Source organism: Astatotilapia calliptera, chromosome 20, assembly GCF_900246225.1.
Source record: "Astatotilapia calliptera chromosome 20, fAstCal1.2, whole genome shotgun sequence".
Classification (NCBI taxonomy): domain Eukaryota; kingdom Metazoa; phylum Chordata; class Actinopteri; order Cichliformes; family Cichlidae; genus Astatotilapia; species Astatotilapia calliptera.
Window position 1 is genome coordinate 21231082 of NC_039321.1, and position 15204 is coordinate 21246285.

The following is a 15204-nucleotide window of genomic DNA, read 5'->3' on the forward strand; positions in this document are numbered from 1 at the left end:
TAGCGTGAGAGCTTCATTGTAAGCCTGGCAAACAGGTAAGTCCAGGCATCGAAATATAAATATGCACATTTTTACTGAATATTTACAACAAAAACGGCGTTTAAACGACTTAAAGGATTATGCCTTTCAGCTGTCATTTAAGTTATTTCTGTTTTTAAATAATAAGCAAGGCACATAAGCCTTTGTTATTCTTTTTATTTATTTTTAGTAAAAACAAGAGCACAACACAAGCAGTGGCAATTCTTTATTGAGCTGATGGCATCTTCCAGTAAAAGTAGTATTAGGGGTTTTATCCATTCTGCAGACAAATTAATGACACAAAAATCAATAGTGACACAAAAATGTCTTGTGACATTTGTCAGTTTGTCGTCACTGTACACAAGTCTAATCTTTTCAGAGGTAACATGACAAATATACAAATATTATCCAAACACAAGATTTACAACACCTTGCTTCTGTAAAAAGGCATCAAGTGTCCTTTACTTTAGTTTAGTACTCATATATGTTCATGTAGATAGCCTTTGAGTAACATTCTCTGCATGAAAATACTTTAAGTACAAGAAAAATATTTTGGATGTTTAAAGAAAATGATTATATTATTATTTCATCATAAAAATGGGAAAAATATCACATAGAATTCTTTTCTTTAAGTTATACTGGGTAAGACAGACTTTAAAATGTTTTATATAATGGACGAAGCACAGTCCTACACTGAAGTCTAAAAATAAACTACACAAAGTAGCATAACCGCCTCTCAACGTTTACAAAAACTACTAGATCTCACCTTGTTTGCTGAAAACAGGACATGATTACTGATCACAAATCTGGAAAGAATTTTTTTTCAGGAACAGTGTCTGTTATGAATCCAGTTCATATTTAACAAAACTCATAAACACACTTCATTTCTTACTTCTCCTTATACAGTATAAATCTCATTTCATTTACAAGCAAAATGACACACACTTTAAACAAATCTGCCCCACTACGACTGCCTCTCACACTCCATCTCCTGCTCCTTGTCCTCCTCTACATCTTTTTCATATGTTTTGATCTCAGTGGTGGTCTCCACCTGTCCATTCTCCACCTTCTCCTGAACTTCCTGTTCTGATTCTTCTTGTTCTTGCGCCTCTCCAATCATCCCGTCCTCTGTTTCTCCCTCTCCAACCTGAGCACGGAAGATTAGCTCTCCTTCGTGGATGACCTGTTCGGGTGTGGGTTGCCATGTTGCAGTGGAATCCCCCTCGGCAGTGGTGGCTGCGGTGTACTGGTAGAAGTCGGAATCTGCCTGAAACATGACCAGGGCTTGAGCTGTGTGGATGCGTACGTGCTGAGCTAAGGAGCTGGCATCCAAGAATTTATCGCCACACGAATCACAAGCATACAAAATCTGCGTGTTGGGATCTGAGAAGAGAAGAAGGTTTCATGAACAAACGAACCATTTTTCAATCTGTGTCCTGTTCTGTGTAAGAAAAAGGAACTGGCTTCTGATGAAGTTTACGGTACTGTTTACAGTACTGTAATAATACTTGTCATTGAGACCATTTAGATGGTTATGCAAGTAGCTGTGTACTTCAAAATCTGTCTCACATACTCATACGTACATATTCAGCTTCTTTTACTGATTATTGTTTTCAGGGTCAATAAATGGACTTCAGCTTATAAGCGTAACACTCCATACTGCTACTCCCCCAAACCATGTCTGATATTTTGTTGTCATTCATAACTAGGGATGGGTATTGTTTAGGTTTTATCCGATACCGGTGCCAAATCGGTACTTTTGAAACGGTGCCGGTGCTCAAACGGTGCTCAAACTGGTGCTTAAAGACTGGAGAACACAAAATTGGTCCAAAAACCTCTCATGTTCAGCTGGTTTTTTGTAAAAAGATAACAATGTTAGCCTTTTCTGCAGCTATGGGGCATATATGGTATCACTCTTGGCTGGAAGCAGTGCTTAATCAATGGGAAAAAACACAAACTTTGTCCAAAACCTCTCATGTTTAACTGTTTTCCACTTTTTCTTTGGTCATTTTAGGCCTTTTTGGCCAGGGTGAAGGGAGTATCTGCCATCAAACAAGAGGACAGCCGCATGTAGCTATGATGATGTTTGCTAGTTCACCTTACATGCATTAATGTAATAACGTGGTTAGCCTACTCAACGTAAATTACACACGAACAACATTAAGCTACTCACGCAGAGAAGAACAGCTGCTGCTGCTGCCGTCATCATCCATCATCATTTCTGCTACACTGACAGGGCTAGGGGCCAGGACTCTATTCTTCGTGTTTTTGGGGGATGTTGCTAACTCCGGGTCCGATAACAGGCAACCCACGCACAGTAGATGTGCTCGGTGTGAGGTCTCGCAGCAAGCTATCATACGGCGCATTTCTGGGCTTTTAAAAAAACCCGCTATGCGTCGCCAGGTGTTTCATCGGATTTGAGGTGTTACCTCCTTTGACAGTATCACAGTATCAGCTTAAAGCACTTGTTGCAGGCTGCTGAGTTTGCATATTTTGCTGTGAAGTACAGCCAGACTTTTGACCGCTTCGCCTTGGGCATTTTTAATCTGTAGCTCTGCTCTAAAAGAACGCACGTACCTGGACCCGCCTACTATCCTCGGAAACGTAAAATTATTGGCTAGAAGTGTATCAAAGCTCAGGAAAAAAAAGCACCGAAATAAAGCACCGAAATGTGCGCTGCTTTTCGGTCTGGTTACTACCGTTTATGTCAGAACCGGTGCCATGACACCGGTACCCATCCCTATTCATAACATTACATGTTTTTATAATGCCAGGTCTTACCTGCTTCTTGCACTTTCTCCACGGCCTTTGTGATTTCAGCTTTCAGAGCTTCGGTCTCATCTGCAGAAACCGAAGCAGCCACTGGAACTACTGTTAACAGACACAAACATTGTCACCGTCTGTGCCTCACAGCCATCTACAAACATCTGTGTTGTTGATTACATTCTAGCCTTGAAGATGTAGTCTGACCTGTCAGCTGAGCTACAGAACTGGCCGCCAGGGCCTCTGTCGCCAGTGTGACAATGTCCTCCGTGGTGACGGTGACGATGTTGATCTCGCTGTCAGAGGTGCATGGCCCCGCTCCTCCATCACCCAACTCGTCTGAGCTTCCCTCTGACACCACCAGCCGCTTCATGCCGGCCTTGCCTTGGTGCACAGTCTTGACGTGAGAGCGCAGATTGTCCACGCGATTGAACCCCCGACCACATTTATCGCACAGGAACGGCTTCTCTCCTGAGACAACAAAACAAAGATAAGTAGTCAATTGACGGTGAAAGATCAGAGTTCTGCTGGATGGATACAAATGTGGTGGGAAACAGAGACTTAGCTGCTCAACAGGTGAACCCTCACTCTCCCAAAAAAAAGCCTTGTAACAAATTTGTTCTTCACCTGTGTGAATGATGATGTGCTTCGACAGGTCTCCCACATTAACAAATGCCTTGTTGCACATCTGACACTTGTGCGGGCGGACGTTGTCGTGATGGCGAATGTGATTGGCCAGTTGACTAGACTGCACAAACCTGCACAAAAACATATATATGATATTTCCTCTCATCTACTTTACTGACACATTTATTCATTTTGTTCATAAGAAAATAATCTTTTAAACAGTATTTTAATCTCTAATTTGGTCAATCTCAGTACTCTCACTATCATTTGAATGAACTATAACAGGTCACTGTTACTTGACCTTTGAGAATGACCACAAATCTATATTATCTTCAATTCTCATTACCGCCTACACAGGTCAAAACCTCTAAACTACACTTAATATTCCCCTCTCAAACATCCCTGTTAAATAATGCCAGTTTCTATACCTCAGCTACAAGTGAGTTTGAAACCTGAGCCTATCATTGCAGCACTGTGCCGTGCTGACCTTTTACCACAGCGATCGCAGACGTAGGGCTTCTCTCCCGTGTGCTGGCGGACATGAGCGATGAGGGAGCTGGCCTGAGTGAAAGCTTTACCACAGATAATACAGACACAGGGCTTCTCTCCTGCAACATATAAATAACTGTTTCACTATCGTGGGAAGTAGATAATATTCACACAGGGATTCAGATGGAAGAATGAAAATAAGTTCCCCAGAATCCCCAGAGTACCTGTATGGATGCGCTCATGCCGCTGCAGAGCTCCAGGATCACTGAAAGCTCTCTGGCAGTGCCCGCAGACGTACGGTTTCTCCCCGCTGTGAACCCGCAGGTGCCTCTTCAGATTCCCTAAAAAGCAGGTATTAGTACACACAGATTAGACCAAATGGCTCAAAGAAGAAAAACAATTCTACGTAGTAACACACCAACTAAAAGCAATTAAATAATTTTGTTCATGTATGGTCTAACTATTGGATATCACACTTTATTTTAATAGTATTTATCATTATTTTAATATTATTAGTGATATTATAATTATTACTGAATCTCTAAATATAACATTTGTTGTACTTGCATGCAGTTTAATGGGTTTTTTGTATATCCCAAACCATTTTCAAACTGAATAACACTGACTAACACTACCTACTAACGGAAAGGAGCAAAGTAGGTTTCTGTTAGTAAGTACAAAAATAAATAAATAAATAAAATAACAAATCAATGGTGTATGTTTTGATATTTTTTTGGTCCTTAATTTCTCTCAAGATCAATATGACAGGTAGAATTTGTATTCATGAAGAAACAGAGAGCGTTTTATTCACTGTGACAATAAAAATGCAGGGAGAAAAAAAGCAACATTGTTATTACTTCTTTTTTTACCTGAAGTGGTAAACTGCTTGCCACATTCTTTGCACTTGAGAGGCCCGTCTGTAATGTGGATTTTTAAATGAGCTTTTAGATTCCCAACCTAACGAGGAAACACAAAACAACAAAAATGTTCCTTAAATGACACTTAAGTATATGCGCGCTCAACCGGGGTGACAGCCAAGCCAGTATGACTTTAGTTAAGTCTCTCTGGCGCAGGTTTGGATAGAACTAGGGATCTAGCCTGGGGAACCTTACTGTATCCATGCCCTGCAGAGGATTTGTACCCTGACCTGTTGCTCTAAAGAGAGTCGTGTTGTTTTTCTCCTATCTCCCTTCCCTCACCCACATCCAGCTGCAAAAGCGGGTGTGGAAGGTAAAGTCCAAAGTGGTCTAAGTGGTAACCCCCAAACTGTAAGAGTGGTACCAGCACATTTCAGGCACATCATCAGAGGCTTCTGTCCAGACTCATAAGACTCACGGGCCTCAGGAAGAGGACCCTAGTTTGAGGAACACACACATATCATTCCCAAGGGGTTTGAGGCAGAGTTATATATATATACATATACAAACAGTGAATATTACTATCCAGCTAAGATTTTTCAATTAAAAATAGTGTTGCCTGGAATCATGTTATTCATTCATCGTGTTTATATTTGTCCACAGAAAAGCCAAACCTTTCCAAGGGTACCTGGTTGAAGCGTTTGTCGCAGTGTGGACACTTGTTGCCCTTCTCTGTGTCATGTGTCTCCAGATGTCGCATCTTGGCCGTGGGGTCAGAGAAAGCCTTCTCGCAGTAGTCGCAGTGGTATGGCTTCTCGCCGCTGTGCACCAGCTGGTGGCGCTTCAGATTGCCCGAAGTGGTGAAAAGCTTGCCACAAACTTCACAGCTGTACCGCGCTTCCCCTGTGTGACGTTTGCGATGCAGGTTGAGCAGACTGATCTGACGGTAGCTCTTTCCGCAAGTAGAGCAGCAGTACGGCTTCAGGGGGCTAGGAGTCAACGACAGCTCACTTTAATTAAGCCCTCTGCAGAAGTATGCAAAGATACACTAAATGAATATGAAAAGGAAAAGGAAAAGCCATCCACCTGTGTGTTTTCTCATGGGCTTTACAAGCTGCGGGGTCAGAGAAAGCCTTGTTGCAGTCCCGGCAGCAGAAGGGCTTCTCTCCAGTGTGAATACGCATGTGCCTCTTGAAATTGCCCGTGTGGGTGAATTTCTTCCCGCAGTCCTAAAAAGAGGAAAATATATCGTGAAGCCTTTTAATGCAAAGATATGCATGCAAATGTGACCAACATTTGCATAAAAGCATCTATGATGCCCAGCTTTTCATGAAAGCTCCCAGCATTGACATTTATATCTTCAGAGCCTGCAGACCAGAGCAGGAAAAGCAGGCACAGCGCAACTTAGGCCGTCCCACAAATCCCTCACCTCACATTTGTGTGTCACGGAGCTGTAAGGCTTTGATTCAGATCGGCTGCTCATGCACGCTGACTGAGCTTGTCTTCCATCTCTCTCGCTGCTTGGGCTGTCTCCTTCCATTTGCTGACTTATCTCGTCATCCTCCTCTCCATCCTCGTTATCATCAATATCATCAGCCTCCACATCGCCGGTCTCCAAAGAGTGTTCTTCCTGCCCTTCAGCCACCCCTGCTGGCTCTGCCACCTTATTATCAGTTTTTGCCTGTGATGGGGCTTCATCCTCTGAGTCATTGTCTGGGAGAACAAGAGCAGAAAAGCTCTGAAAATGACAAACTGTCTACAGCTTTGACGGGGAATAGCAATGACTTTTTGAGATATGGGATTACTGGCTTCATCGGTCTGTTAAAGTGGTGACATTCTTTACATCAGACAGAGGTCACTCTTACGTTAATGTTCCCCACTGCGTCTTCCAGACATACCAGCTACAACTGGGGCAACAACTAGCACCATCAGCAATGAAACAAATACAAGAAGCAGGTTTGCTGCAACCTTTAAAGAAATGTGTTTATTCTAATACAAAGCAAATGCTCTAAATCCTATTAGATTAATGTGAAATGACTGCGTGTTTGAAAGGTGCTGAAGAAATATACATGTTTTTAATCACATTTCTGGCATTTTAAACGGAATGTGAAAATGCGGAAAACAGCACTCGGATAATCATTCGAGCACTAATCAACCTGAATCTAGAGGTGTTTTTAAATGACTTCGCTTTTCCTGCCTCTGCACAGAGTTTGTCCAGTGGGAAGCTTAAACGAAAGGGGCATTGCATAAGTTCCTTCAGGACAGAGCGCTCACCAGGTGGGAAGTTTCGTCGAGGTGGTTTTCTGATTCTCCTCCCGCGGGAGCTCATATAAGGCGAACTGCCAGCAGATTTTAACGGTGATTCTAATAAAAACAATAAAATAAAAAACGAAAACACTTCTTTGTTAAGCCATCACAATCATTTGTGTTCTTTCCATTGAATTTAACTCTTGATTTTAAACATTTATGTATGTATTTATTTATATAACCTATCGTTTCTTAAAAACATTAATAATGGATAAAATAATATATCAAGATATCAAATGCCATCAAATAAAAAGCTACTAGCATCATGTGGATCCTTTCAAACTTTAAACATGCTAGCATACATCATAATTAAATAACTGAAAAGACTTTCTATGAATATGTATTTACTCAGTATGTAGTCGGCATCAGCGGTGTCGTCCTGGAAGGCGGGTGCGTCTAATGCACCACTTTCTTCCTTGTTCTTGACAGACGTCTTCTTTTGAGTCAGAAGGTGGGACGTTTTTGGGGGTCGTCCGCGGCCTGTGTGGGTTCTAGTGGGTTTCGGCTGAGAAACAGGCTTCTGTGTTTTGGCAGAAAGCTCTTCCTCTAAAATGTCCTGACTTTGAATGGTCTCTTTATCCTCTGTGGGAATGCTACGAGGGCACTCCTCGGCTTGTGATGCCAAATCTGACAGCTGACTGTCAGTTTCCTCTTTCTGCTCTCCTTCACCTGTTTTTTCATCTGGTGTGTTAAAGACAGAATTAAAATCAAATCAAATTGAAATTATCAGGAGCAACATTTCACACATTAGAATGCAGAATCAATGACGACTGTGTTCCATTTTCAACAAACTGAATGCCAATAAGAACAGATAAAGAACCATGTTATGAGCTCAACAAAACAACAATCGGGTAAATATGTATTAATTACTTTTCATTTATCTTTTTTAATGTAGAACAGCATCTGTTAGGACTACTGCCAAACATGGACACAGCAGAAATACACGTTTGTCATCATGCTATGAAAAGTGACGGTAAAATTGGTTGACAAATTTAATACAAAGCAACCTGATGATTCATTTGAAGAATCAAGGCATGGACGGATTAGCTGAGGGCAATGACAATTTATCTGAAATAAAGAAAAAAAGGGTACAGACACGAGTATTCACCGAGGACCTGACTCACCAACAGCAAAATCCAGTGTTATGACGGACGGGGCTGGATTTGACAACGACTGGTACGCAGAACACGCATTCACGATTTCTTGCATCTGTAAAAAGTGAGCTACCGACAGCACGTCTTCTACATTCTGCAGATTTAAAGTCAGCTTTGCAGTGTACATAAAATCCAGGACCTGACCCAAGCCTGAAACGACATTCATCAAAACAACACATCCAGTTAGACAGCAGAGACGAGGCAGAGATAGGGTAGAGCACATAACCTGACGGGGACCGACCTGCTGCATTGCTAATGTCCAGATGTACCACATCCTTCTGGTCCAGAAAGAGGGTGCGGAAGTACACGCTGCAGGCAGCCAGCACAGCCTTGTGGGCCTTGAAGTCCACACCGTCCACGACAAAGGTGCAGTCACACAGCAGGCCCTGCTTGCGCTGCCGGTTAAGCTGCTCCAGAACTTTCCCACTGTGCCACGGGAACTCCATCATCCTGAAGGACAAGCTCTGTGGATAAAACGGATGAAATGTGGAGCACGAGGAAGCTTGAAAAGGCTGTGATGGTCAGGTTAAATCTGTGTCTGCATTCTTCACCTCTGATATAATTATGCATCCTCCGACAGCATAGTAGTTTTATTATTGACTGACTGCGGTCAGTCAATATTAGGGGATGATTGCTTTCAGAAAAATAGATGTATCAGCCTTAAAACTAAACCTATACATTACAAATTAATATAAGTCAACAGAAATAAGATATAATGAGCTATAATGAAGTATAAATTCTGTGTCTAGACTATATGTCACATTACACCATTACATTATTTATTATCCTTATTTAAAACTGGAAAATTGTGTTCATTTTAATTTCACAATTACCCCTTTTACAATGTATCAGCACAGAGATGTATTAAAGTTAGCGTCCAACAAGCTAAATCAGTTTTTTAACTGTGTATGTGTTGTTTCACAAGCAGTTTTAATAACAGCAATTGTATTCCTCACACTAATTTGTGTCTTCCTTTGGACTATAACCACGGCTATCATTGTTAACTAAAACTAAACAAAAGCTAAAACTAGCTTTGAAAAATATTCTAGTTAGATAAATAAAAATAAAACCTAGACCATGAAAAGGGGTAAACTAACTAAAACTATTTTTGGAATTTGGAAAATAACAGAGGAAACATAAATAAATATGGTATGTGTTAATCTGTTAGAATTTTGGCACAAACTGGTTGATGAGGTAAAATTTTGGCTCTGGCATTTGGCATAAGTAATAACCAATAGCAAAATGAAAACTGAAACCAATAAAAACTAAATTATTATTAATAATAACAGTAATAAAACTATAATAATTATAGCAACGCTGCCACTGGTAATGTCTAAGTACTTTGTTTCAGTTGTTATGTTAGATAATGACATCTCCTCCAGACTCACAACTGTCCCATGGGACGCAACCTATGAACCAAACTTCACAAACATGTTGCGTGTGTGTGTTTTTAAGGACAAAAACGGCGTTTTGAAAATCAACCACTCAAAATGACTGCTAGCTTAAATCCGAAATGCAACGCGAAAGATGCTAAAGGCCAACTAAACCGCGAGATACGACATTGACGCAAGGATGAAGCGTAATCTCGTGTCCCGCTGGCTGTGCAGCTATTTTTAATTCTCTCTTCTTTTTCTTTTTTTTAACTTGAACGTCAGTTTCTCCACAAGTTTTGACAGCGTGGTTTGACGGTGCAATATATCGATTGCAATTCCTCAATCCTTGCAGCTTTGTTATCAGGGATTAATTTAGCATGCCTACATGCGTGTGGTGAGGGAACAAGATGGCGGAGCTGCGAGTCCGGCCTCCCCTCTTGTTGTTTCCACAGCTAGCCTGTTCTTTTCGGTTTTTTAAGAAGCGCCATTTTAACAGAAACCAACTTCCGATTTACCTCCTTGTTATCTCGTCTTCACTCGGGCTTGAAACTGCTGGTCCAAGCGGTCTTACGGAGTTTTTGGCTCAGTTGGGAAAAACGAACCCAATCGAGTTTTTCGGTGATCGATCATACCCCGCTCACTCCATCCAACGCCATCTTCCTCTCTCTGATCGATTGATAGGGACCGGCCGGATGTATCGCTGGAGCACGCGCAGTGGGAACCAATGTTTTGCCGACAGAGGCCACGCGGTGTCGCGATACACCCAAGTTACATAATGTGCAAAGCTGATACCTTCATAACACAGTGGAGCTAAAATGGATTTGTAATAGAATAGTTTGTCATTACAGGCACGTGTAGTGTGTAAATAAGCGCTCTAAGTCTAACTTAATAATCACAAATTTCAAACTGAATCCCTGCGTGCTAAAATGAGCTATATCTTTAGGCTTTATTTTATACAATCAGAAGAGGTCCTTGTCTTAAATCATCGGAAAACTGAAAGAACAAGGAGAAATTAATTTTCTGCGATACAAAAAGTATATTAATACAAGGATAAAAGTAATGCTCCTGTATATTTCTAAGGAAAAAGCCACTGCATAGCTCACGTACAGTGGAGGAAATTATAAACAACAATGACTTCCAAATTATATTGGAGAATACCTCCTTTGAAACCCTATTCTCCTGAAAGGAGGACAGGATGGTTCATAATGCTCCCACGCACAAAAGACTGAATAGAAGCACCTTTGTATATACACCTCTGTGCACCTACTGAATGCGAAATCCGTTTCATATTGATTTCAAGAGTAGTTTGCCTTGTGGTGCTCAAGGTTTACGCAGATTTTTATTCCAAAGATGGTTAACAAAACAGTGGTTTAAGGCAAGTCATACCAAGGATGGTGATAAGTCTCCACAGAAAATTTCTCCAGTTCTGTCAAAACTGAAACAATACGAGTAAATAAACAAATAAATCTCTTAAACTGCCAACTCGTATTTCCTGTCAATAATTTGTAAAATCAGAAGTTCATAAAAAGCATTCTACAGAGCAGGATGGCTTATTGTCAAAGCAGTATCATTTTATTCACACAAATAATATTATACAATAACTTATCATCTTTAGAAGTGACCGGTAAGTTTTAGAATAACACTGGGAGGGGTAGGGGAGAAGTTAACTGATGGGTTGTGTGTCTACATCTTTGTGCAAAATGGTGCTCCAAGCCCTTGTGTCTCCTTAAATTAATGTGTATGTCCCGTTGTGTATGTGCGGGATGAGCTAACTCACACACATAAATGAGCAGCAACCGAGTGGCATTGTGTCACACAGAGCACAGTGTCAGCTCTCTGAGTGTTTGAAGTAAAACTGAATGATGACAGTGAGGATAAGAAGCACAGGAAATGGTATGAAATCACAGGAAGTGACGGATCGGACCGTCTCTAGATTTTGATCTCGGTGCGGAAGGTCTGTACGAGCTCATGCTTGGCTGGATTTCGCCGTGCCCGGACCGTGAGGGTCCCCTCGGTGCCCAATGATGATGTCACTGAGGTGGGATCCACGTCCTCGGGTAGCTGGCACTTGTGGGTGAAAGTGTTCATCACTGAACCGTCCTGGGCCAACTGCCAAAACAGAAAGCTTTAGAGATTCATGCGATGTTTTGTGGAGATGGATGCTTGGTTAGGGTTTATTTGGCTCACATTAACCCCTTTTGTTTCAACACCTCCCACCCACCTTTTCCGCACGGACTTCTATCTGGTTGTTGGATGTGGTGACGATGATGTCTTCAGGGGAGAAATCTCGCACGTCAACTGTGAACTGGTACGAATCGTCAAGAGTCTTGATATTTCCAGCTCCACCTAAACCCACGGCCAAGACGATGAAAGGATGTTAGAGCACAAATGATGAATCGGGAAGCTACAATTAACTGTGCAAAGTACATATATCTCGCACAGTTAACGTTCACAGATTTTCATCTTCAATACTTCCTGTGTGAATAAACCCACCAGTCTGAGAACCGTGTGCTGTTCATCACTGGAGTACCTGCAGGTGGTGCTTCATTAAGGATGGGCTACACACACTCATTTGAGTGAGGGATCTGCAGTTGTGTGTATTCACCAAAATCCATTTTTAGACATGATCAGAATCTCTGCTTTTGCTTCAACAGCATGACACACCTTCTATTCCACACATTCTGGGCAAACATGGATTTTATTGTCGATTTAATGGATTGAATAGAGACAAAAGATGCACAAGCACCTTAATTATTACAGTTCAGAGGATCATCTGTTTTCCATGGTTAAATGAATCTGAGCTAGAATCTGTGCTGCATGCTTACCAAACTGAGCATGCCCTCGTCTGAACTTGAAAGCTAAGCAGGGTTGGGCCTGGTTAGTACTTGGATGGGAGACTGATTAGGAATACCAAGTGTTATAAGCTTGGGTTGGCTGTAGGTTTGTGGTCCAACTCTTGGCCTCTGCATGCTGAAGTACCCTTGGGCAACATACTAAAACCTCAAGTTGTCTGTTCGATAGAAAGCACTTTGACGAAAGTGCTTTTGTGAATGATGGGTGTTGTGTGAAGTGCTTTGAGGAGTCGAATAGAAATCAGTTACACTCCCTTGTTGTATGTTTCTTTTGTAATTCCCAAACCTTTTTTTTAAGCTCTTGTTGTTCATATTCATATACAAGCTCAAAAAATATGATGAGTAATAATGGTGATTAGTTGACGAGGTGTAAAAATTGGGGTAAAAATTAACTGTGTTTTGAAATTTGGCTCACATTATGGGCAGTCAGCAGACATGAAGAAACAGATCATTAATCTGTCCACATTCATCCATATTCTATATTCACTTCCATTTTTGCTCTGTTTGGGTCTGCACCACCTCTTTGGAGAACATATCTGACTTTTTAGCTGCTGAGTTAATGACTTTCTCTCCTCGGTTGTTCAATAAGCAGCGTGATGAGTTAACCAGAAGTTGATTTTTGTTTTTTTTTGTTTCCAGCTGACTAAAGTTTTCTGAGAACAGTTTGGAGGCAAGAAAACCGACAGCCGACATATGGCTTGTGGCTTTGTCACTCCTGTGAATCTTCCACATGGCATAATCATTCAATCCGTGCCCGGTGTGACTTTAAGAACTGTCAAGAGGCACAGCTGTAGTCCCGGTTAAATATCCTAGGACTGATAGGTGAGTCGGTCCAGGAAAAAAGCGTGATTTATTCTCTGTCCCTGTGGAGTCTGAGCTCACTGAAAGCCTGCGTGGTGCATGACCTCACACACACGGCAGCAGACTGGAAACGAGTGTGTGTGAGTGATATTAGCTCTGACTTCACGTATAGGTTAGCTTAATTATGTGACCTCACCTCACTGTGGTGTGTGTGTGTGTGTGTGTGCGCACTGGTCACTGGGAAACCATCTGGTCATTTCTCATGCAGGCGTCATCCCAGATACTCAGTGTGTGATGTCACACTGTTGGCAGTTAGTCCAGCATTCCCAGGTTTGCACGTACTCTGTGTGTGCTTGCATGTGTGTGTGTGATTGCGTTGCTTTCTTCTCAGCAGCGCCCACCTCACATCTTATCTGCTGCACCTATTACAGCACCAACCATGGCTCCAAAACAATGCTGCTCTGCCCCTGACACATAGGAGCACATGGACCATTTAAAGATCAGATTTCACACATACACGCGTCTGCGTGGACCAGCAGCAAAGTGATACGGAGCACTTCACACCAAGTGGACACTGAGATACTGAGCCTGTAGATGAACCAGGCTGTGTGAAGAAAAAAATCTCCTCAACCCTCCGTTTTAAACACATATGTAAATTCCTAATAAATCTTTTAAAAAAAGAGTAAATACATGTCCAAAAATGGAGTCCGTTCTGTTTATTCTTTCAGCACCTTGGCTACAGTTTCCCTTAAAGAAACATCTGTCCACACACAGATCAGCCACACCATAGTCTTCCTCTGAAGATATGTTATCAGTATCACTCCTTGAACAAAAACACACCACTGTACACAAATCGCATTCAAGCGGGCATAAATCATCTTTGCCGTCAAAGCTGTTCCTTCCGCTCTCTTTTACTATTAATTTTTTACCTCTTTTGTTTACAAAACGAATGCCAGAGACCTTAAATTTGCTTCCAACTTACTGGAAAAACCCAAGGAGTCGCTCCCAGGCCTCATGAACGAGCCAAAGTCCTCAGCAAATAGTCCCCGGCTCTTCTCCATGTATGGGTTACCAGAGGACGTAGTTGAGGATGAAGTCTGGTGGAAACTACGCTCCGATCGATAGGCAGAGGAGTTGGTTACACTCATGGATGGCTGTAAGTGCTGGGTAAGGCAGAGGAGGAGTGAAAAGGAGAGAAGAGGGAGGCGGAGAGAGTTGATTCTTCTTGCGGCTATAGTTGCACACACAGGTCTTCTATCTACCTTTACTGTCTTTCTTTTTCTGTCTGTCTATTTATTCTTTTTTTCTGGTTTGTGTAAGGCAGTATCAACCTTTTCCCCCAATCTCTTGCAGCCCTTTACCCACGGCCCTTATATACTATACGGTCCCATGCAGTGGTTGGGAGGTGGCACGTGTCACACAGGCCACAGCTCATTGGGAACACTGTTCTAAATTTATCATAAGACTCAGAGAGCTGATGGAGAGATGGGTCTGTGGTTGGAAAAGTTCTGGGCACTGAAGGGCCTAAGGTTAAGAGAGGGAGGCAGAGTGGGATTTGATAGAGAGAGGCAGAAAAAGAGCAGGGGCTGACAAGGGATAAAGGGGAGGGGGGCAACAGTTGTCACTCCATCACACGTCATCCCTGAAATAGCTTTCCGGCCCTCGCTTTAATTCCCCCTGCTCTCCATCACTCCCATCTGTCTATTTCTTCTGTTTTCATAATATTCAGGGCCACGTCTTTTGACCTGAAATTAGATCCGCACGCGTTTCTGCCGTTTAATGCCAGCGTATGGAGTAGCGCGGCATGGTTTCATCTCACTATAGAGATGTTTGTGCTCTCACAAGGGCCCGTTCTCGACTGAAATCCTTCACGGTGTCATGAGTTTATTTAATTCAGTCTCCTAATCATGTGCCAGAAAACGCAGCTGCTGTCTTGTGTTGTGCTGAGAGAAGCGAGCAAAGT

At 42.1% G+C, this 15204-nt stretch overlaps 2 protein-coding genes across 2 annotated transcripts; both read right to left on the bottom strand.

The window, feature by feature from the left end:
* Nucleotides 1-231: 231 nt before the first annotated feature.
* On the bottom strand, nt 232-10302 carry zbtb17 (zinc finger and BTB domain containing 17). Its single transcript, XM_026154575.1, has 15 exons — nt 10104-10302; nt 8457-8679; nt 8186-8365; nt 7410-7742; nt 7029-7118; nt 6184-6467; nt 5841-5983; nt 5443-5743; nt 4767-4854; nt 4122-4238; nt 3896-4016; nt 3409-3539; nt 2989-3252; nt 2800-2889; nt 232-1401 (listed from the first exon to the last, which is right to left on the bottom strand). The coding sequence occupies exons 2-15, from the start codon at nt 8662-8664 to the stop codon at nt 983-985; spliced, it is 2769 nt and encodes a 922-aa protein (XP_026010360.1). The 5' UTR covers nt 8665-8679; nt 10104-10302; the 3' UTR covers nt 232-982.
* A 606-nt stretch (nt 10303-10908) lies between these two features.
* Nucleotides 10909-14618, bottom strand: hspb7 (heat shock protein family, member 7 (cardiovascular)). Its single transcript, XM_026155222.1, has 3 exons — nt 14224-14618; nt 11810-11934; nt 10909-11697 (listed from the first exon to the last, which is right to left on the bottom strand). The coding sequence occupies exons 1-3, from the start codon at nt 14387-14389 to the stop codon at nt 11518-11520; spliced, it is 471 nt and encodes a 156-aa protein (XP_026011007.1). The 5' UTR covers nt 14390-14618; the 3' UTR covers nt 10909-11517.
* Nucleotides 14619-15204: the final 586 nt, after the last annotated feature.